General features: G+C 40.3%; 2 protein-coding genes across 2 annotated transcripts in view; both read right to left on the bottom strand.

The window, feature by feature from the left end:
* Window positions 1-1467: 1467 nt before the first annotated feature.
* Window positions 1468-15346, bottom strand: GPR37 (G protein-coupled receptor 37). Its single transcript, XM_063309350.1, has 2 exons — window positions 14327-15346; window positions 1468-2286 (listed from the first exon to the last, which is right to left on the bottom strand). The coding sequence occupies exons 1-2, from the start codon at window positions 15344-15346 to the stop codon at window positions 1468-1470; spliced, it is 1839 nt and encodes a 612-aa protein (XP_063165420.1).
* The window catches only part of POT1 (protection of telomeres 1), a 107785-nt gene continuing 88706 nt past the window's right edge, over window positions 2190-21268 (bottom strand). The window contains exon 20 of the mRNA XM_063309574.1: window positions 2190-2286. The gene's annotated coding sequence lies outside the window, so the exon portion shown is untranslated. The remainder of the gene's footprint in view (window positions 2287-21268) is intronic.

Here is a 21268-nt window from a genome sequence, read left to right on the forward strand (position 1 = left end):
CTGTCTGTGTTATCTCACACAGCAAAATAAATATCTCATTGAATTTTCCAAAATTTGACTTCAACTCAAAATCTATGTGTTTCTAAGAAACAACATCAGGAAATAAAATATGCACCACACATTGTACACCTTCCAAATTTATTGTCACTAATTCTGTGGCAATTCTCTACTTCCTACAATGGCACCGTCACTTACAGCAAGCGTTATACACACAGACTGAAGACATACCTTTATTGTAGAAAATACTGTAAAAAGAAACTAACAGACTCACAAGTGATACACTCAAAATGAGTGGGAATCCCCATTGGAACAGACAGAATACATGTCTTTGTATACAAAAATCTGTTAAAAAGAAACAATCTTCAGCCTGTGTATTGTGTTCTGCAGAATAAAGGGATTTGTTTAATGAATTTTTTGAAAGGTATACAATATTGGGAACCTGTTATGTGGATATGTCCTGACTTCCAATTCAATGTGTTAACATACAACTGGATCTCATACTTAGAAGCCACCCATATAATTGCATATCCTATGCTAATCTAGAAATGGTTATTGTTGGTCATACTGGCAGAAGGAACAGGCTTTATACCTTTATGCACATGAGTGCATAGGATGTATGCTTTTGATCCTGGAACTGCATATTATGAAAACCATCTTAGTTATTTTATTATAAGTCAATGTAAAAAATGATTGCTTTCCCTATGGAAATTTTCTTATATTACTTGGTAAAATTGTTTATATTGCTGGTTAACAATACAGGGAAAATAATAAAAATACTATTCTTTCCATGTCAAACAATCTCCTAATTATTTACATCAAACAAATTTAAAACTATTCTCAAACACTTCAAATCACAAAGTTTCATAAAACATTGGGGGGGGGGTAAGGAATACAGTGAGCTTGGTTAAGCAATTTAAAACCCCATTAATTTAGTAAAATACGTAGGCATGTACTTCACACTCCTTAAAATAAGTTGACTAATATTTTTTTCCATCTTTTAAAAAGTTCCAACGAAGAGTGGAATCCTTTGCATATTTATGCAGAAGTCTGAATTTAAGACTTACTCTCAAGTACAGTATGTGTATTTAGGATTTCAGCTTAGAAATGCTTGTTATAAAGTGGACATTATCAAGGTAGTTGCAGTAATCACTTCCCAAACCCAAATCTGTATTAGCTGAAATAAAAGGAGAGAGCAGCAAAAATTACTTCAGCCTTCCCTTAATACAGAAGCGCTAGCACCATCAAGGTAATGATTCTAAAATTCCCTGTTAAGTCTGTCCTTTTTAGTAACTAAAATTATTTCTCAAAGCAAACATGTTATATACAAACCAGCGTATTGTAGATTTTACAGAATTTACTTTTCCTTTTGCAACATGGGGGAAAAAAAATTAGGACCCAACTGACGTTAGCCTAAAACTCGAACAAATTTTATTGTAAGTTGGGCAAGAGTTCTGATCAAAGGACAAATCAACAATGAGTTCCCACAGAGGCAAATGTGGACATTTCACGACGTATAGTACTAAACGGGGACAGTTCAAGCTCTGTAGTATATTCATTGTCATTATCGTCACTCGTTACTGTAGAAGACTTCTGAATGCACTCATCACAACAGCAGCAGCAGCACTCCAGGACAGCTCGGCTGAAAGGTTTACAAAGACAGAAGAGGAGGACCGGAGTTACGCATGATTTAAAGAACAAAAGAAACTGACTAATCAGATGGAGAAGGTCCATAGTCTGCTGAGAAACCCCTGTGGACATGTAGGCAGTGACAATATTGCAAATGTTTTCTGGAATGGTGCAAAAACCATACAAAATGGTCAGTGCCACCACTGTGCAGTTCATTTGGCTTTCCAGCTGAATCTGCCGCTTGTTCCCCCGGGTGCAAGCTTTTTCCACCTTTCGGATTTTCCGGGCAGTCACCAATGAGCAAGTGATGGTAAAAAGGGTCGGCAAGCAAAAGTAACAGCCAAAGTACCACCAGAGCCTTGCACCATCATATGTCAGTGCTAACACATATATTGTGTCAGGCAAGTGGGGAGAGATCTTGACCACACATCGTTCCACAGGGGGGTTCCCACTGATTTCTGAGTTTTCTTTAGTCAATTGGCGCAGCACCACTTCAGGAAGAGCCAGCAGTAAAGCCCCAATCCATATCACTGCCAGTTTGGCTGTTGTAGATGTACAGTTTTCAATCATCTCATAATACATTTGCACGTTAGTGGCAGCACGGAATCGGTCTATGCAGAGGGCACACAATGTGAAGGTTGTTACTCCAAGAGATGCTACCTGGATAAGGAGGAAAGAATAAATCAGAATTTAGATATGAAGGTGGTGGGAAATGCACAATTTGATACAGAACACAAAGTATCCAGATTTTCAGAAAATTCCCAGCCTAACCTATGAACCTGTTATTTTTCATTACTGGAACGTCTATTTATTAGTGGAGCACTTCCTTGAAATGGCATGCACATTTCCCCTTCCTCTCAATACCAAAATAATTAAAATACAAATGGAAACTTCTTAAATATATTAGAAATTCAACGGAGGAATAAAAAAAATTCAGATGGAATAAAAGCTTAATAGTATTCTGTTAAGATTTGTTTTAAACCTGACACCATGATAATTGGGGTATGTAACTAGCATCTAAAATTGAATAGGGAGCCAGCCACTTGTCACAGATTGTATGGGAAGTATCTTGGACCAATGAAAAGGCATTACCTGAATTGAATTTAAAGCTGATTCTCGTCTGCCAGCAGCAGAAAGTCAGTGTAATTGCATTTTTTTTAAAAAAAAAATCATGCTATGCTGCTATGGTATATTATCCTGTCTCTGTTAAAAGATGTCCTAAAACAAACATCTACCATCAGGTGAAAGCAAATTCCAGCCATGAGCTATTTAAGGAATAAAATGCTACCTTTTCCCCAGTCAGATCATTAGTCCATTCGGCAGAATGTCATCTGTTCCCAAAGTGGATGACCTTTTGGAATGCAGGGTCTGAACAGAACAAGGGGGGTGAGAGTAGGAATTGGGGACTGTAAAGTGAGTAGAACCAATCGCATATGCAGCTGGGTGGGTTTGGGGAGAAAAAATATTTTTCTTGGTTTTGTGTTTGCGGTTACGTGCCTCTTTTAGGGCAAATGCTGTAATTTTCATCTCTTCCACCAAGAAAGGGCAGGAAATTGCTGTCAGCTTCATGGTCAGAAGGTTGTGAAGGATGCAAAATAAGGCTTTGGGGACTCAGGCTGCCACTGAGTCTGCAGTAATTAGCAGATCTCCAGTGTTTACAATCCAGATTTTTCCCAGCGTTGCTTGGAAATACCAGCGACTGAACCCTGAACCCTCTATGGTTAGAGCATATGCCGCATCATAAAGCATTAGACCCAATGATGTCCATTTCTTTCAACCTCAACATTTATGCTGATTTTCACTGAGGCTGGTTGTTCTTCCCAAAGCTTGCTTTTAAACCTGTCTCCATCATGGTACTCTGGAGCTCTGAAAGAAAGGAGTAAGAACTAGAATAGGGAAAAACATTTCTAATGTTCATGTTTCTTCGTGACTTGACTTTATGATCTATAAACTCAGTATTTGCTTATTATACTGTGTGTGCATTTGTGAAACCCAGAAATATTAAGCAATTGACTGTAATTTTTGCATATTTCAAATTCAACTTGTTTCCCATCACAGTTCTGAAATAGTTGTAAATGTCTCACATAAAATGTTCCGCAAAGACATGGGGTGAAATTATATGCAGTTATATACATAGTGACCTTTGGCCTTAAATGATCATATTTGATTGCTAAAAATCAGTATCTGAACTTTACAGAAAAACTGGTAAGCCTGGTTTGACTGAGTGATTCTCTGAAACATCTTCTTGTCAATCTTAGGAGGCCTATTTAGTAATAACACAGCAGGTTGAAGTGGATTAAAATTCTAGCCTACTGCTCATAACCATAATGCTAGTAAAGTGATACCACACTGTGAAGCTATTCTGTGCTAATTATTACTGCCCAGATTAAGATTTGATTTTAATAATTTCTTGATTCAGAAACTCTTTTAAATATTTATTAATATTGTTCCTTCATCATCACTTGTTTATTTATATAGGTGTATATCCAACTTTTCTGTTTATGCAACACTCAAGTTGGCTTATGGCCATTAAAAATAGAAATTGTAAGATGTAAGATTAAAAATCAAGATGAAATAAATATCAGTATTATTAAAATCAAGATGAATTCAACTAACTATTAAAAGCTTGATGAAAGAGATGGGTTTCTTCCATTTTCCTAAATATTTGGAGAATGGGGATCAAAGCCATCTCCTTGGAGAACGCATTCCACAGCCTAGGGGCCACACAGGAGAAGACTCTTTCTTGTATCAGATTATGGCAGCAGGAGGACCTCTAAAAGGGTCTATCCCGCTGAACTAAGTAACCTGGCAGGTTTATAGTAAGAGAGGTGGTCCTTCAGATAGTCTGGCCCTAAGCTGCTTAGGTCTTGAAAGGTCAACAACAGCTCCTTAAATTGTTCCCAGGAGGCAGCTTGCATTTTGAGCAGATCTTTCAGTTCATCTAATTGCATGATTCCTTGTGCCAGTCAGCACCATAGACACTTACAAAGGCAACTCCTAGTAAAGCACATTGCACTTGTCATAACAGGTTGAAATCAAACAGTGGCTAACAGTCTGAATGGTTCAAGAATTACTGTAGTGGGCATATTAACTGTAGTTGCCTGAATATCCTCTCTGCTACAGCCATCCTAAGTGCAACTTTCAACAGGGAACAAAAGAACTGGATTTCATCAGCATAATAATAGCACTCAATCTGAAAGGTCCAGAAGATTATCCGCAGCAATTCCATACAGATGTAGGGCACATAAAGAACCCCACAGGTCAATGACATGTGTCAAACAGGAGTTTGGTAGTACCATCTTCTAGGTGCATCCCTACAGGAAGGAATCTGAAACAGTGCCCACAGGATCCAACCCTACCATAGGGCCCAGAAGAATACCATGGCTAATGCTACTGAAAGCCAGAGAGGAGATGACACAAGCAGTGTCATATTCCCTGCATTTAGTTTCTTGTGTAGTCATCCATCAAGGTGAACAAAGCATTCTCAGATGTCCCAGATGAAACTCAAGTTGAAATAGGTCAGATATTTTATCTAGACGTATCTGGCACATTAAGGCTATCACCTTCTCTAGGAATCAAAGACTGGAGACTGGCTTATAATTATAAAGACCTTCCAAGGCTAGGGATGGTGTTTTCAGTAAAAACCACATGGCTGCCTCCTCAAAGAAGTGGGAACACATCCTTCACTCAAGGAAGCAACAACTACCATCTGCAATTATGGGCACAGCACCAACCTAGCCGATTTAACCAGCCAGGTAAGATAAGACTCAAGCAAACAGATGATAAGACTCAAGCAAATCACCTCTAAACACAGCTTGTCTATGTTAAGATCTACAATATGAAAATAATCCATATGAACAGGACAACCTGTTTCCAAGGTTATCTCCCTGTGACCTGTCCCAATACTAGAATCAATGTCAAGACAAAGCCAGTCAACCTTGCCTGCTTCTCTGATACAATAATGCAGGTAAACGTATTCCTTCTGACTGAAGGATCCTGTTGGAATATGAAATACACATACATATCTGGATCTACAAAACTGTTTCAAATGTGCTGTTAATATTATTTGAATCATAAGCTACTGAAGTACAACAGTCTTTTTCAATTTGGCACCCTCCGTCCTTTCTAAATATCAGAAGGAGTTCGGTGGCACCTTTTCGGACTTACACATTTAATGAAAAATGAATAGCTTTTGTGAGCTACAGCTACAATTCACGAAAGCTCATGCCTTTTAATTAAATTTATTAGTCTGGAAAGATGCTACCAGACTCCTTTTGATTTTTGGCTACCACAGCCTAACACATCTCTCCTCCTACAATCCATACTTTCTAGGAATTCTAAAACTTACAGTCGCAAGACATATGGAGGGCATCAGATTGGGGATGAATCAAAATTGTCAGCACTGTTGCCTTTTCATATTTAACAATAATGTCTGTCACCATTTATTGTGTAAACTCAGAAGGGAGTTGTACCCAAGGAAGAATGGCCAGAACTAATTTTTATAGCAGCAAGATAACAAATGTAGCTTTTGTTATCCTCAAAACACTGCTGAACTCTGTTTTCTGCCAAGTCAAAGACAAATTCCTTTCTGTTTTGAAACCTCACAGTCAGGATTTAGGGCAGATACAAATGTTTGTGGACCATTTTTGCCAACTCCAATGTTACCTTTTCTCACTTGCATGTAGAGGCAACTGGGAAGTGACCAACAAGACAAGCATTTCTAATTCTAATTCTAATTCTAATCCCAATGGGAGGAGACGGGCGGGGACAAATTGGATAAATAAATAAAAATAATTCCAGGATGACCAGAAACAAGGCTGACCATTTGACCAAAGTCTGATTGGCAAAACGTCTGTATGCCTGTTGAGAAGCATATGTGGGTCCCAAAGCTTTTAAAGGAAAAGAAAAAAAGAGGGATGTAGAATGAGCAAGTTTTATTGGTAGGGCAATTGTCAATGCTTTAATTTCATGGCTTTCTGATGTGCAGACCTGCACTGGAAGCTCAACCTGCTTTCAAGTTCACTTTGACATTTCCAAGACATACTCAATTCTTTTGTAGATTTGTTCCACTGGGAAAGAAAGTTTAATTACTGTGAGGAAAAAAAAAAGGTGAATCTAAACAAGGAAATTTCATTGCTTATATTGGTACGGTGTTTGTTCCACAGCACGTATATACTGCCCAAATCATCAACTCTGGGCAGCTCACAATAATATAGGCAAGAACAATCATGCCTCAGTTATTTTTTTTATTATTGAAATGCCCGTGCTCATAATGGATGAAATTGAAGTGTGTCGAGGAAAGAACATTCTCTGCAAAAATTTGATCGGATCACTCAGGGCTACAAAAATCTTGCTGAGCACAAGTCGGCAGCAAAGGGATACAGAAAACTCTCTTTGTTGCCACTGATTGGTCAATCAGACCTTTACAGTCCAGATACGGTAGCCCTTGTTCATCTAAAATCCCTTTCTCTAGACCAGTGTTGCTGGCTGGGGGAAGTCTGGGAGTTGAAGTCCACACATCCCAAAGTTGCTGAGGTTGAGAAACACGGGTCTAGACAACCTTTAGTTCTAGCATTATAAAGGAAGGGAGCAGGGTCGGAGGAAAGCTATTCGCCACCAGTCCTCTCATTGCTATTAATCGCCTATGGTTATATGCAGTGGCATCACACTTTCTCTGTGAGGAACGGCTTTCAGGCTAAAATAACACTTTTAATATGAATAGGTTGCTACAGTTACAATTGATAACAATGTCAGTATAAGAATGTACAGCTCAATTGGAATCTATTTCCTTTTCGGTTTATATGTGCTTGATCATAAATGCATCCCAAGCACTTGCAACATTAGGCATTTTTTTAATGCAAACATGTTTACTTTATTTCTATATCCAAATGGCTCTTGATAGTTGGCTTTTGTTAGTCAATGCATATTTATATACTGTTTTGAACTGAAAACTATTGCAAAGTCCACAGAATGGGATCTGAAGTATAGCCTTGCTGACTGACATTGTAGTCTGTATGGGGGCAGGGGGTCAAAAGGAGTATCATTACCACACTGCTGTTTAACACTGCAGAGCGAAAAGTGTGATGTACATTTACACACAAGAAAAATGTGGTTTAAAAAAAACATACTCAGAGCACATTGTTAAGTTACGTCACAAAGAATTTTATGAGATTTTAACATTGTTTCTTTTAAATCTGTTACTGATTTGTGGCATCATTTACTTCAAATCAGTTGTATAAATAGATAAGAAAAATGCAAATCACTGCCTTAAGAATATTAAACAATGTTAAATTGGATTAGTGAAGTTCTAAGCTAAATACACGCTTGTAGTGTAATAGGCTGATTAACCTGCAGGTTTATAAGCTGACCCTGATGATGAAGCAGTCTATCTGTAAACAAGAATTGCCATGTATTTATTGTCAGTAAGATATTATATACCATAGATGTGAGCCAATAACTGTACTAATATGCCATTAAATAACTAACCAAATAACTAACTTGTCACTTTAACACTACTGTTAGTTTAACACACATGCTGCTGTATGGCTATAGTACCAGCTAAGTAAGAACTTGTCACATCAGACTTTACTTGTTTGAGGTTACAATCCATAACGTATTTACTGTGGAGATTTCAATGGGTTTATTCTATAAAATGCATGCAGTAAAGCACATCGCCTTAAACATCACAAATATTATCTCTATTTAATCCATGGGAGCAGTTCTATTAAAATCAAGAGCACTAATACAAAGAAAATGTATTTCAGAATAAACGAAAGAAAATGCAATTTCTTCCAACTTCTAATTTACAATATATGCTTTCTGAATTACTACATAGTAATATAAATAATATTTCAATCAGGATGGCCATTTTACTATATAGCTTTAAATTGCTGATTAAAAGCCAATTCGCAAACACAGTAGAAAAGAAGAGGTTCCAAATTAGAAATGAAGATGCAGCAAATGAATATAATTGTTTTAACAGCAAATTAAAATTCTGCAATGCATCTGGAAGGTATGACTAGAAATTAAATTGCTGTTACATAATTCCTTTATGTTTTATGGTAGCTATGTGCAAATTAACACAAAACTGGGTTTTAAGTCTTTAAAGAGACTCAACAAAATGCTTTCCTTCTTCAATAGAGAAACTTAGATTTTAATACAAATATTCCTAACAGATTAGCCAAGATGGTGTGAAAAGATTCATACTGAGCATAAGCCACAAGCCACGGGCCATAATAAATCTTTATAAGTTAATAGCATGCAATTAAGATGAAAGCCATATTTTCCTCTTTATAAAAGGCTAAACTGAGCCTGGACCTTCAGGGTTCTTTGCTTTGATTTACAAGACCATGGTTTCAACGTCATGTGCAGTGTTGTTTTAGTTTCCTCCTCATGTATTAAGATCTAGCTCAGTAGATATGTACACTTGAATATGTTTCTCATCCTATTACAATTCCATTGAGCAGCACCATGGGCATAAGGTACCAGATTAGGACTGGAGGAGTACTTAGCTTTGAAAGCTCATTCTCTCTCACTGAAACCTACCTCACACAGATGTTGTTGTGGGTATTAAAATGAAGGGCGGTTCCCTGGTAAGCTACTTTTACCTCATGGAGGAAAGGCAAGGTATAAATTGAACAAATAAAACAAACAGAAATAAAATAATTAATGCATGAATGCTTTGATCAGGTGGACAAGAAAAAGGTCACCTGAGAACTTTCTATATCAGCATTCTTCTTGCATAAGGACCACTGATGATGCTCACAGAAAGCATTCATGTTACAATCCTATCCACTTGATAAAAACTTCCATATATTACTGTGAGTGTGAGAAATGATACTTCCTGAAGATGGAGAATACATCTACTAAGCAACTAATACTAGGATCAGATTTTATTTATTTATTTATTTGATTTCTATAGCCACCCATCTCAGTGAGATACTTGTTGCTGTCATCTGATGAGTTACAATGCTTTGCAAAAAATGCAGATGTTCAAAAAAGGCAGGCATTATGTTCAGTTCCATAATCTTTTGACATCTAGATATGGGCTGGCAATGCTACATGCTTCAGAATTCCCTCTAAATTAGATTATAACAGAATAATAAATATAATAAACACAACAGAGTAAACCTGTGAACTTATAATTGTCATCTATAAAAGATAATTAGAATACACTAAGTTAGACATCATTTATTTAACAATATTTCTACCTCAGTCCTTTTCTTTGGGTGGAGTACAAGGCAAACAATATTTTTAAAAAATCCATCATGCAATAGTAAAATGAGCACCCATAAAACTAAACAAATTGAATTAAGGGCCGAATGCATGCTGGAATAAGATTGCTTTAGCTTGCTTATAAAATGCCATCTGTACTTGCAGGCCCATGCCCCGTGAATCTCATGAGAAAGGGGGACTGGCACAGGTCTTCTCTTGATGACTGGATCAGATGGACAGATTTAGTTCTCATAAGGGACAAGTACTCTACAAAGCGGGGCTGCCATTAAGGCCTTCTTCAACTCATTAATGTTTTTATAAAATTTGCTCCAGAAAAGAACTACACCTTCCTTTTGAGTTTTGTCGCATAGATTTATCCCTTGTCTTACCTAATAAACATTGTTATGATGTTAAATTCACCAAATTTCTTAGATTAAGCAGCAATTTTTAAATTAGCAATTTTTTATTTCAGTTTATAACATAATTTGAGTAACACTGGTTATACTTGTTAATAACTTTATGACTTGATTTTAACCTAGCCTTATTTTAATATTGCCTTAAAAATTTAAATTGATGTAAATTATTTCAGTGTACACATTTAGATAAATGTTATTTTGAAATTTTAGATAATCTCACATCTTATATCTACTTTTTGTTATTTTTATTTTTCTCTTGTTTTTCCTTTGACTGTACAACTAGACATAATAAATAAAAAAGAAAAGAAACCACCTCTAGAAGAAAATTAAGAGTTTTATTCCATTCTGTATGCTGCTGAAGTCAGACTGCTATGCTATACCTGGAAATAAGTACCATTGGGCTTACTTCTAAGTTAGTTTTAAACTTCCTGGAGCAAAGTACATATTGTAAAATAACACATACACTGCTAGCATTATAGCAAGGGAATGGAGAGTTGAGATGGCTCCACAGTTTGTAATATCTAATGCTATCTCCTTGCCTTTTAATCATAATATTGTTTTTAATTGCATTTTTTTTAATATTGCTATTTTATAGTTTTTATTATATACCGCCCAGAGTCACATTTTCTGAGATGGGTGGCCATATAAATATGACAAATCAATCAATCAATCAATCAACAGGACCACTTGAATGATGCCTTTACAACAGACTTGCCATCAGCTTTTTGTATGGGAATGCTTACTTAATAAGCGCCTATTTTCAAAGAACTTATATTTAGGCTATAAGGTAGTTCTTTAAGTTGACTGTTTGGCAATATCAGATTTAATAGATTTCTCAGTATCATGAGAACATAGTAAGTAATATCGGAAGATGGCAAAAATTGCCTTTTTTCCCCTCCAACATGGAAAAAAAAAATCTCCGCTGGTTTGGAAAAACAGAAGACTAACAGCATTACCATATTCACTCTTAGTTCAAAGAAGTAATCAATGGCAAACCATTCTGAACAGCTGTCAAGAAAACTCCACCAACAGGTCCATAAACTCACCAGGACTTGACTTGAAGAAGACTTTTTCCTGAGGAACTATGGGGCCCTCCAGAGATTACTGAGCTACAATTCTCAGCAGCTTTCACCATTGCTGATGCAGGTTAAGGCTTCTAATGCTTGTAGTTCCACAACCTCTAGAAGAGCACTATTATCCTGCTTTACAAGGGATTAGGTGAACATATGACAGATACATCAACTAAGGCTTATTTACCTTCAAAAGTTCAGAGATAACACACCTCTGAGCGGTACGCTTGGTTTAAAAATAAGGAAGAATCACTGCTTTCATATAGTGTTCTAGGGCTCTACAGAATGTTTTGATGATGAAATGTTCTGAGCTCAAAATGGCCATTGTCAGTGTTCTGAATGTGAAACAAAAGGCATGTTATGAGAGGTTTGTTCCAAGTGCGAAACAAAAGGTGGCTGTTTTGAGAGGCATAGTTTTGAGCAGAAACACACAAATCGTTCCTTCTTTGAATTGTTCCAACCACAAAATAGTTTGGAGTTTTCCAAGCTTGGAACAAAATTTATTTATTTATTTATCCAATTTGTCCCCACCCATCTCCTCCCGTCGGGGGACTCTGGGCGGTTTACAACAATTGATTAGAAACAATAACCATAAAATACACAGAATAAAATACAATAATAAATCATATAAATAAAGGTAAACATAAAGAATCCAGGTGGTGAAGAATCTAAAACAGTCCAAGGGTGGGAGGAGTGGTCTATAGCAACCATCCCCATGTAGATCTATTCCCCTCTCCACCCCAAGCGAGGCGGCAGAAAATACATCTTCTAATTTACTGAACACTACTGAACATGATGCTGCAATTGAAGACATCCAGCAATACTTGTTTTAATACATTCTCAGTATCACACCTGTACTTTAAAAGTTCTTGATCCAACCTCTAAGTCACAGAAAAGAATTCTAAGTTTACATGTTAATGTAAGGCAGCCTTTCTCAACCTTTTGACCCTGGAGGAACCCTTGAAATATTTTTCAGGCCCTGGGGGAACCCCTGCACATTCAGGCTCAAATATAGGCCAGAAGTGACAAAATTATTATATTCGTTTCATGGGTAGGCCTGTATAGATCCATTAACAGTCTTCTTAAACTAAAAATAAACTTACCTCTTTAAAGTTGCCTGAATTTGAAACAATTTTTTTAAAATAAATCGTGATTCCCCAGGGAACCCCTAGTGACCTCTCACGGAACCCTAGGGTTCCACAGAACATGGTTGAGAAACCCTGATCTAAGGTGACGCTGCAAGCTCTGTGGTGAGGGATTCTGGGAGCTGTAGTTCATTGAGAGTGACAAGTTCCCCATCCCTGCTTTAACCCCATTATTGTCTGTTAACATAGTAAACCTCCAATACAAACTGACAGGTTGTTACACTGACATCTAAAATTTATAATTGGCTCTAGGTCTGTCATGTGTTTTATGGGAAGTTCTATAGTTAAGGGTCATACCTTACAGGCACGCTTTTAAACTTACAAATCAAAGTGATTTATTTGGGCAATGTATTTCCATGCCATTGCACTTTCCACTGTAAGAGAACCTTCTTCTCCATTCCCTGGCATGAATGTAATTTAAATACAATTCAAGAAATAATTTTCTTGCCTGACAGATTGTCCTTTCCTACTGACTATGAGCATCCCTTTTCCTTCAATCATCCCTCTGCTGTTAATTAAATGAATATCAAGCATACTGTCACACACAGAGTTACTCCACACTATCAACCCGGTTTAATCCCCCTGCCCCCCAGGAAATAATAAAAAAAAAAACAATCTGAAGAGTGGAAAGGATTCTGTCCAAGCTGGCTGAATGTTTGGGTAGCAAAATATCTGTTTCCTTGCCAAAAGGCAAGGATTTAATCAGAACCTGGAATATTTCAAGGAGTAAAAAAACAAAGCAAGGGACTCAAAACTAAGTTAATATTAATATTAACACTATTGTTAATATTGCTCATGTTTGTGGCTTTCAGGCTATAACACCACATCTTTCACTCTATCATCTTTCAGCTATAGAAAGAAATGAGGTATTTTCTTCTGTAGTAAATCTGATAAGACATGTAAAAATGCAATTTTTCCTCCATCCTTTTCTGTGACATTTATAAAACACAAAACAGAGCACCCTGTACTATACATTATGCATACAAGCTTGGATGCAAACAAAGATTTAACTTCACCAATTAGCCTAGAATACTTGGATACAAGCCAGTTGACAGTTTCTAAGCCCCAGTAAGTTAAAAGCTGGAAGCAAATATTACAGCTTTTAATGCAACTTATTTCATAAAATAAAGACAAATGGTTTATATCAGTTATGCCTAATTATTTCTCATTCGTAAATCAAAATGCAGCAGGAAATGTAGAAACACCATTTTTAATTTCAAATGCAACTCTTCAGTTCTGAAAATGTTATCCGCCTATTGAAGGTTGCACAACCCTTTTAACTGAATACTTAAGGGATAGGCAACCTAGTTCCTTCCAGATGTTTAAGATTCCAGCCACCATCAGCTGCAGCCAGCATAGCCAATGGCAAGGGAGAGTAACAGATTGCATGCCCTTGGAATAAACTAATGGAGTTTGTAGAACAAGAATGGACAACGCCTATGCCTGAGATCTGAATATCTAAAAGTAAATCTGGCATCTTTCAACCGACTGATAGTCACACTGCATACTTCAAGTGGAACTAGTCAGCAGATTAAGAATTGTATATGCTCTTAATTTGTACCACAATCAAATAAATAAGCTGAAATAGTTCATGTCCTGAACTTAACACAATAAATCCCAGCCATATCAAGGAGAAGATGCAAAAAGCAGACACACCAGATGTAAGGAAAGGGAGCACCCCCAACTTCTGATGATCTGGCAGAGTCAAAAGATCTTAAGTAATTATCTGTAAATGCGAAAGCCCTGAGAAAGCAATGGGATTTTGATCCCAATTCATTAGGAAAGTATTGGGCCCATGAACCCAATTTCGTGATCCTCTTTGAAACTAAAGGAATGTGGCATTTATTATACTTACCTCAATGTAAGGTACAATTTTGCAAGAGAAATCCTCCAATAGCCACTTTTTAGTGAGTTCTTGAAAGATCACCAGAGGCAGGCAGAAAAAAATGATAAGGAAATCCCAAAAGGCTAAGTTGGCTAGCAAAGAGTTGGAGATGCTCCTCATATAATAGTTATGGCAGACAATGCACATCACTGCCATATTCCCCATTATCCCAATACCAAAGATTACTATTGACAAACACATGACTGCATAGGCACCATAGGACTCCTCAGTCAGTGGGTAAAAAGGGTTCTTTACATGAGGTGGTTGGAATGTCCCATTCCTGAGGGCCCCAGGTTCTCTTCCGGCCAAGTGACTTGCTGAGCCATTCAAGGGTAATGCCTGGGGGACAGCATTCCCTACAACTCCATGAAAGAGAGTTGTTGGACTATCCACTGAGTTATTGAAGACACTTATGTAGTGTCTGTTCTTGAAAGTTTTAGCTTTTCCTGCTCCTCCTGAATCCTGGCGCTCACGAGTCCCTCGCCTGCTTCTTGTATGTTTCCTCTGGCCAATTCTTGCTCTGCTCTTCTCCTGTTCTTCAGCCTGAAGAGCACTTCTGGACCTCAGGGCAACAGAAAAATCTTTCTCCAAATGGCTTTTGCCATTTCTTTCCAAACGACCACCAGCCTGATGCACGTCTTCTCCCTGCCTGACAGTCTGAGCGACACCCCAGTCCTTGCTGGCATGACTGTAATCCTTCAGTGGAGACCAGCCCTCCTGAGCTCCAACTGTAGCCTTGAATCTGACTAGACGCTCTTTCTGTGAGGAAATCCCAGGAATGCCGCCCAAATGACCCACAACCCAAGCTGCTTCTTGCTTGTGGGCCACTTGGAGTACTGGAGAAGCTGGCTGGCACCACAATTCACACTCCGGACCTTTTCTGCCAACACCATCACCGTTCAATGTTGCTTGGGAGAATGTTACCTGGGCAAAGGCAGACAGCACACCCATAAGCCAAAGCCAGCCATATATTGTTTGGAGAAGATGCATGGTTAGCGAAGGACCTGGGGCCCTCCAACTGCAACCCGTATTAACAGTTTTTGCCCAAGCCAGTACGGCTGCCACTTAAACACATTTCACCAACTTACTCCCAAGCAGAAGAAAGGTGAGAAGTCATCCAGAGTACCTTTTGTCGATAAATAACACTGCTTATTTCCTCGATAGGCATCAAGTTCGAGTCATGCCCTCAGCATACTGATCCACTACCGTTTCAAGAAGGTGCAAGCAAATATGAGGAACTAAACCACTCCGAGGAAAACAGTAACAACACGAAATAAGAAATTCCCTTGCCGGGCGGGAGTTTTCTTCTGCACCCAAGTTAACCTTTGGGGAGAAATCGGGAAAAGTTGCATCAATTGCGACTTCGGGATCGCGCTCTATTACTGAGAGAGGAACGTGCCGCTGGAGATACACCCCCACCTAGCACGGCGAGCGCTCCGCCTTTCCCAGCGCCCGTTGCCTTGGGGTGCCCCGCTTCGCCGTCCTCTCGAGGCTGCCACTAGCCACTAGCCGCTCGCCGGCGGGCGAGGGACGATTCCTCGGGCAAAGGCAGGCAATCGCGCCATCGCCTCGCCAAATCGTCCGGAGGCGCCACGGAGCTCTCTTAGGCACTTTCCCGGAGGCAGGTGGAGCCGAAGGGCCGGCTCTGCGAAACCGACCAGGTGCTTGAGGCTGGTCCTTGTGGCTGGGGGTCGCCGGCAGTCCCCGAAAGGGCAAGAAGGGGGCGGGTTGTTTTTTAAGGAGCAGCTCTCCCCCCGCAAAGGGGGAGCCTGCAAAGTTGCTTCCAGCGCCAGTTGCGAGCGGGCTGGGGGCAGCGCCGCTCGGGAGCCAACAACGTGTTGCTCCTTCCTTCCACCCTACCTACGCCCGCCAGCTGGGCACGAAAGAGCAGCCTCCGAGTCTGAGGAACGCAGGCAGCCGGAGAAGCAGCGCGCGGGGGCTGAAGTGCGGGGGGACACGAGGCGGCGGCTGCTGTTCTACCGCCGCTGGGGGAGATTCTGGTCTCCTCCCTTCCCTTTCTCTCGCCCTTTTCCTCGGGCTCCAGAGGCTGGCGAACGGCTTCCCCTGGCGGCTGTCGCTCCGCTAAGCCGCACGCAACACCCACTCGCGCCGGGTAGTGGCATCGAGTAAAGGTGGGGAAGGGAGGGGACGGGAGAAGAGGTTGGAGGTCTCAGAGTGCGCACGCGCACCGCTTCGGGCAGCCTAGCGCTCCTCTTTCTCTGAACCTGCCCAGGCTCCGGAATGAAGCCAGGGTGGGGGTCGCGGGGACCCTTGTTGCGCCTTTCCTTGCCTCTAAGACAAAAGCAGGACCTTTTTTCTTTCTAGCTGACATTTTCAGAGGCGGTGACCCCCCCATCATCCCGCCTGGTAATAGAGGAACAAAGCGCAGGCCCCGGCGAGCCCACCCCGGGGCGTAACTGTTCGAGCCAAGGCGCAGCGGGGCGAACTCCCCGGAACCTGAAGCGCGCGCTCTCGCAGCCAGGAGCGCGTGAAGCCCTTACGTTGACTCAGGCAAGCCCAGAAAGTGGGGCGGGCGAGTCCCCTCGACGTAGCGGGAATTCCTGATCCTTATCTACACCACACTTGCCGTACTCTCTGCCTGGCGCTGGGCGTAACTGGCTGGAGTAAGTTCGTGGAAATCTGGGCGTGTGAGAAGTACATCGGCGAGGAATTATAACAGCAGCTGAGTTCACACAAGTGAACGTTCGCAAGTCTCGCTGTTGCATGCTAAACTCGGTTAGTGTTAATTTCGCTTAGGGGTTTTCTTTACGTCGGGAGGCTGCACCCGCTCATGACCGAAATCGCGATAGCTGTAATAATACAAGAGTTACCCAAATCAGACAAGACCCAGTAGCTGCATTTGTTCAACACGTATGCTAAGCTTGGTCTTTGTTTCTTCACGGAATGAGTTGAAAGACACTAATATTAGGTCGTGTCACCTCCACCCCTTTTGACTCCTTCATGTAACGATCTTTCAGATATTTGCAGACCACTATTACATTTCCCCCTAGTCGTCTTTTTTGCAAGCTAAATGAGCGCTGCTCCTTTCTCGGTTCTTCACAGGGTTTTGGTATTAGCCTAATAGCTGTCCTTTGAACCTTGATGCCCCTGTGGGGCCTAGAACTGGACACAGTACAATCTACCTAATGGAATATTTAGTGGAATCACAGAAGAATGTGACCTTCCCTGGTTTGATCCGTGTTTTTATTAATGCAGCCCTCCTCTTACTCAGCTAGTGGTTCACTAGTACCCCCAGATTCTTCTCATATGCTCTGCCACCCAGCCACAGCTTCCCAGTCCTGTACCGGTGCACCTGATTTTTCCTCCCAAGAAGCAGGATATTACATTTGACATGAGCGAACAGCAGCCTGTTGAATTGGGTGTGGTGTTCAAGCACATTGAGATCATTTTGAATTGTTCTTTTGTCCTGTCAAGGATTAGCCAATCCCTGTATTACTGACAAATTGGAAAAAGATCCCTTCCGTTCCACCCTGTAAGCCACCCATAAAGAAGTTGGGTAATCCTGGGCTGAGCCTGGAGCCCTTGGGACCCCACCCGTGCTTCCGTGCAGAACCATTTATGAGTACATTTGGGATGAATTTGCTCAAGTTGCAAATCCAACTGACCAGTCCACTTGATCCTTCTTGGCCACAATCTAATGGGAGGTCTTGCTTCATGCTTCACTGAGGTCAAGGTGCACTAAATCCACAGTATTCTCTTTGTCTACCAAACCAGTATCTCTGCCATAACTGATTCTGGAAACCTAAATTTGTTTATAAATTTCTTTAAGGTTGCAAGAGGGCTCCCTTCCTATACCTTTATCAGTTCTTAGCTACCTTTCTCTTTTCTCGATTATGCTAATCACAGCATGGCATGGCATGTTTTGTTTCTGAGTTTAGCATATTGTGCAAACCCTAGCCTGTTTGGTTAGTTTTTGATTCAGCATAGTGTGGGAACTTGAAAAAGTTGTTAAGTGTAATTTTCTCATCCCCTTTTTCTTCCATTCTCACATTACAGCTGTCATTCTCCCGTGGGTCTTCTCCTGGAGTTTGCTATTGCTTTTTTAATATAACAAACAAAGATACCTAATAAATAATGAATCCAATAAGGGATGAATAACCTTTGGAACTATTATTTCAGCTACCGTTTGCCCTCTTTGCACCGTCATTCCTTTTTTCTTTTTGGGGTAGAGGGAGAAAATTCTCCAATGTTTTATCAGTTCTTATAATCTTTTTTTCTTGAATTTATTCTAATGCTTTCCAGTTATACAAAGCTTAAGAAACCTGTAGCCTATCCATTTTATTTATTCCAAAGTAAATCCTATTGAGTTAAATAGACTTGCTTCTAAAATAGGTGTAAAAGTTCTTCAGAATTGAACACAGCTTCTTAGGGAAGCCACAGAGGGTTGATAAATTTATTGAAATTTCCATTTCAAGGGCTTCCAACACCCCCTTTCTGCAGTTTGAAAATGCACCTCAATGAGTTTCAATATGAATGTCCTTAAACACAATCACAATTTTGCTTTTCTTTTGCCAACAACATGCAGCCCTTCCCCATCTCTACTGGCATGTTCTGGCTGTTGAGCATCCCTAAAACTATAGTTCACCCTGCTGTCAGATGACCCCAAAGTGCCATTTCCATTTCCTCTCATCAGGACCATGTTTTGACTGTACAGCAAGTGCATGACTTGCCTACAGCAGAGTCCCTGAGCTATGCTGTTAGGAGGAGGGGATCAATGATGAAAACTGACTGCATTCTGCCATCACATTACATTCTAATACTCTGTAGTCCTTAGTTATCTCTTGCAAATAGTGGTTTGAATCTACGGTGGAGGTGATGAAATAGGCATCGTTCACCATGTAGTTTGTTTCTTAGAGAAGAGTAGCCCATACTTTCTTAACACAAACAAACTTGGTGTTTGCATAAGAAAGGCCAGCAAGGGAAAAGGGGGAGACAGAAATACATCCAATATAGCCTCTGCTCAGCTGCTGTGAAAAGAGGTAATGAGCATAATGAGCTTACCCTGGTGAGACTACTCTTCCTTCAACCTCCCAGAGGGAGTTCACAAGAAGATAAGAGAAGCGTATGTCTCCGGGTTCAGCATCTAACAAGCTTTGTATTGTCAGTGTGCCGGGACGGCTGCACCTCCACTGTGATATTCAACCCATTGGGCTGGGGTGTATCTTTGGCAATGAAAGGAGAAACACCTCTGGGCCAACTATTTGCAATGCATGAATGGTTTCCTGCTGCTATGACAGAATTGGAGCTACTGATCAACAGTCAATGGCGATTCACATTTTGCAGGGTACATCCAACTTCCTTGACTGTAACAAAGAGATGTACTTCTATTTCCCATTCAGTTACATTTGTGCTAGGGTTATTATAATCACAGCTTATTGAATTTGGCTGAATTTACATACACGCTGAACCATAAACCATAGTTTAGCTACCAGAGTGGGTTTGTACAACATGCTAAACAGTGGGTGCAGAATCTCAGTCCCCAGGGCATTAGGTTTCCATCATATGTTGTCACCAGCTTGTATTTAATTAATTACATTTTAATTAAATTTAACTTTAAATCAATTTGAATTCCCTGGCCCTGCCTCCTTTTTCCTGGCTCTATCTGGTTTTTGCAGTGTGGTCTCTGGTATACTATGCAAAAGCCAGTTGTGGGCCTAAGTAAAAGAAGGTGCATCCCTGTGCTATAGTAAAATCAGGCAAACCAGGACTTCCAGTTCATGCATTCCTATGTTGGTCTCCACCTATTACTATGATTCTTTTTGCAGAACTAATGTGACCTAAGAAATCAGCATTGCAGGGAGAGGAAGGAGGGAAGCCCTTAAACCATCTGAATAGCTGAAATCTGGAGCTAAGCATGGTCAGCAGCTTGGCCCAAACTTGGAATAATGAGATTGCTGCTTGCTTGCTTGCTCATCCATCCATCCATCCATCCATCCATCCCATTTCTAAACTGCTGCATACTCAACCGATTCCCAGCAGTGTGCAGTGTAAGAGCAATAAGCATCATTAACAACTTAAAATGTCCATGGTAGAATACAAATATTGCACTATCCTATTCAGGTTCCACTAGAGCAACCAAAGCTGTTCCAGTGCCATGTCCAGGCCTGAATCATGACTGAAAAGAGTCCAGATAATCTGCTTCCTCAAGTGCACTTTGCAGTTGGTTCCCTACTACTTTCTCAACATAAAGTAAGATTGAGACTAGGTTATACTTGATTCGTGGAGGGCCTTTTAGGAAGGAGACATACTACCATCTCTATGAAGGCTACCAGTAATACCTTACAGCAAGGAGGCATTGATCAACTCTTAAGATCCAGCTAGGAGGGGCAAGGATTAAGCCCATAGGTGAAAAGATCATGCTGGAAAGCTCCCTGTCTACTATCATCAGTCCACAGGCCAAAATGAATCCCTGATAAAATGAGACTCTATCCATAAACAGTCAAGACTCTGACAAGACTCTGAGTGGGTAAGTTACTGGAAACTGTTGTTCTGCAAACTGATCCACATTCTGATCACACCTAATCTGCTCTGACAAAGATCTAGTGTAAGAACTGCATGTGTTGGCCAGAGATAACTGGAGACAATATAACTCCCAAGCTTTCCCAGAATCAGCCCCTGGTGCATGAAATAAGTCAACCAACACAAAAAGGTAAGAGTACTCCAACAGCATCCCAAAGAATAGATCTAGGACCTCAAGAAGGGACCCTGCCAGTCAGGAGGGTAACCAGTACCTCAGTAGGATTTTAGCTTGTTCCTATAGCCCAACATAAGCAACATACAAGCATTTCCCTATCATGTCATAGAAAGGATGTCTCTGGTCACAGGAAGGGTGTCTCTTAGGATCAGTGGCACCAATCAGGTACCAGTAAATCATACCAGGTCTGCCTGCTC

The sequence above is a fragment of the Candoia aspera genome, chromosome 7, assembly GCF_035149785.1.
Source record: "Candoia aspera isolate rCanAsp1 chromosome 7, rCanAsp1.hap2, whole genome shotgun sequence".
NCBI lineage: Eukaryota > Metazoa > Chordata > Lepidosauria > Squamata > Boidae > Candoia > Candoia aspera.

Bases quoted from the DNA above. Each gene is read 5' to 3' on its own strand.
- GPR37 (XM_063309350.1), bottom strand. From the start codon at position 15,346: ATGCATCTTCTCCAAACAATATATGGCTGGCTTTGGCTTATGGGTGTG. The intron at 2,287-14,326 runs GTAAGTATAATA...CTCCTTATCCAG, and splicing joins AAATTGTACCTTACATTGAG to GTAGCATCTCTTGGAGTAAC.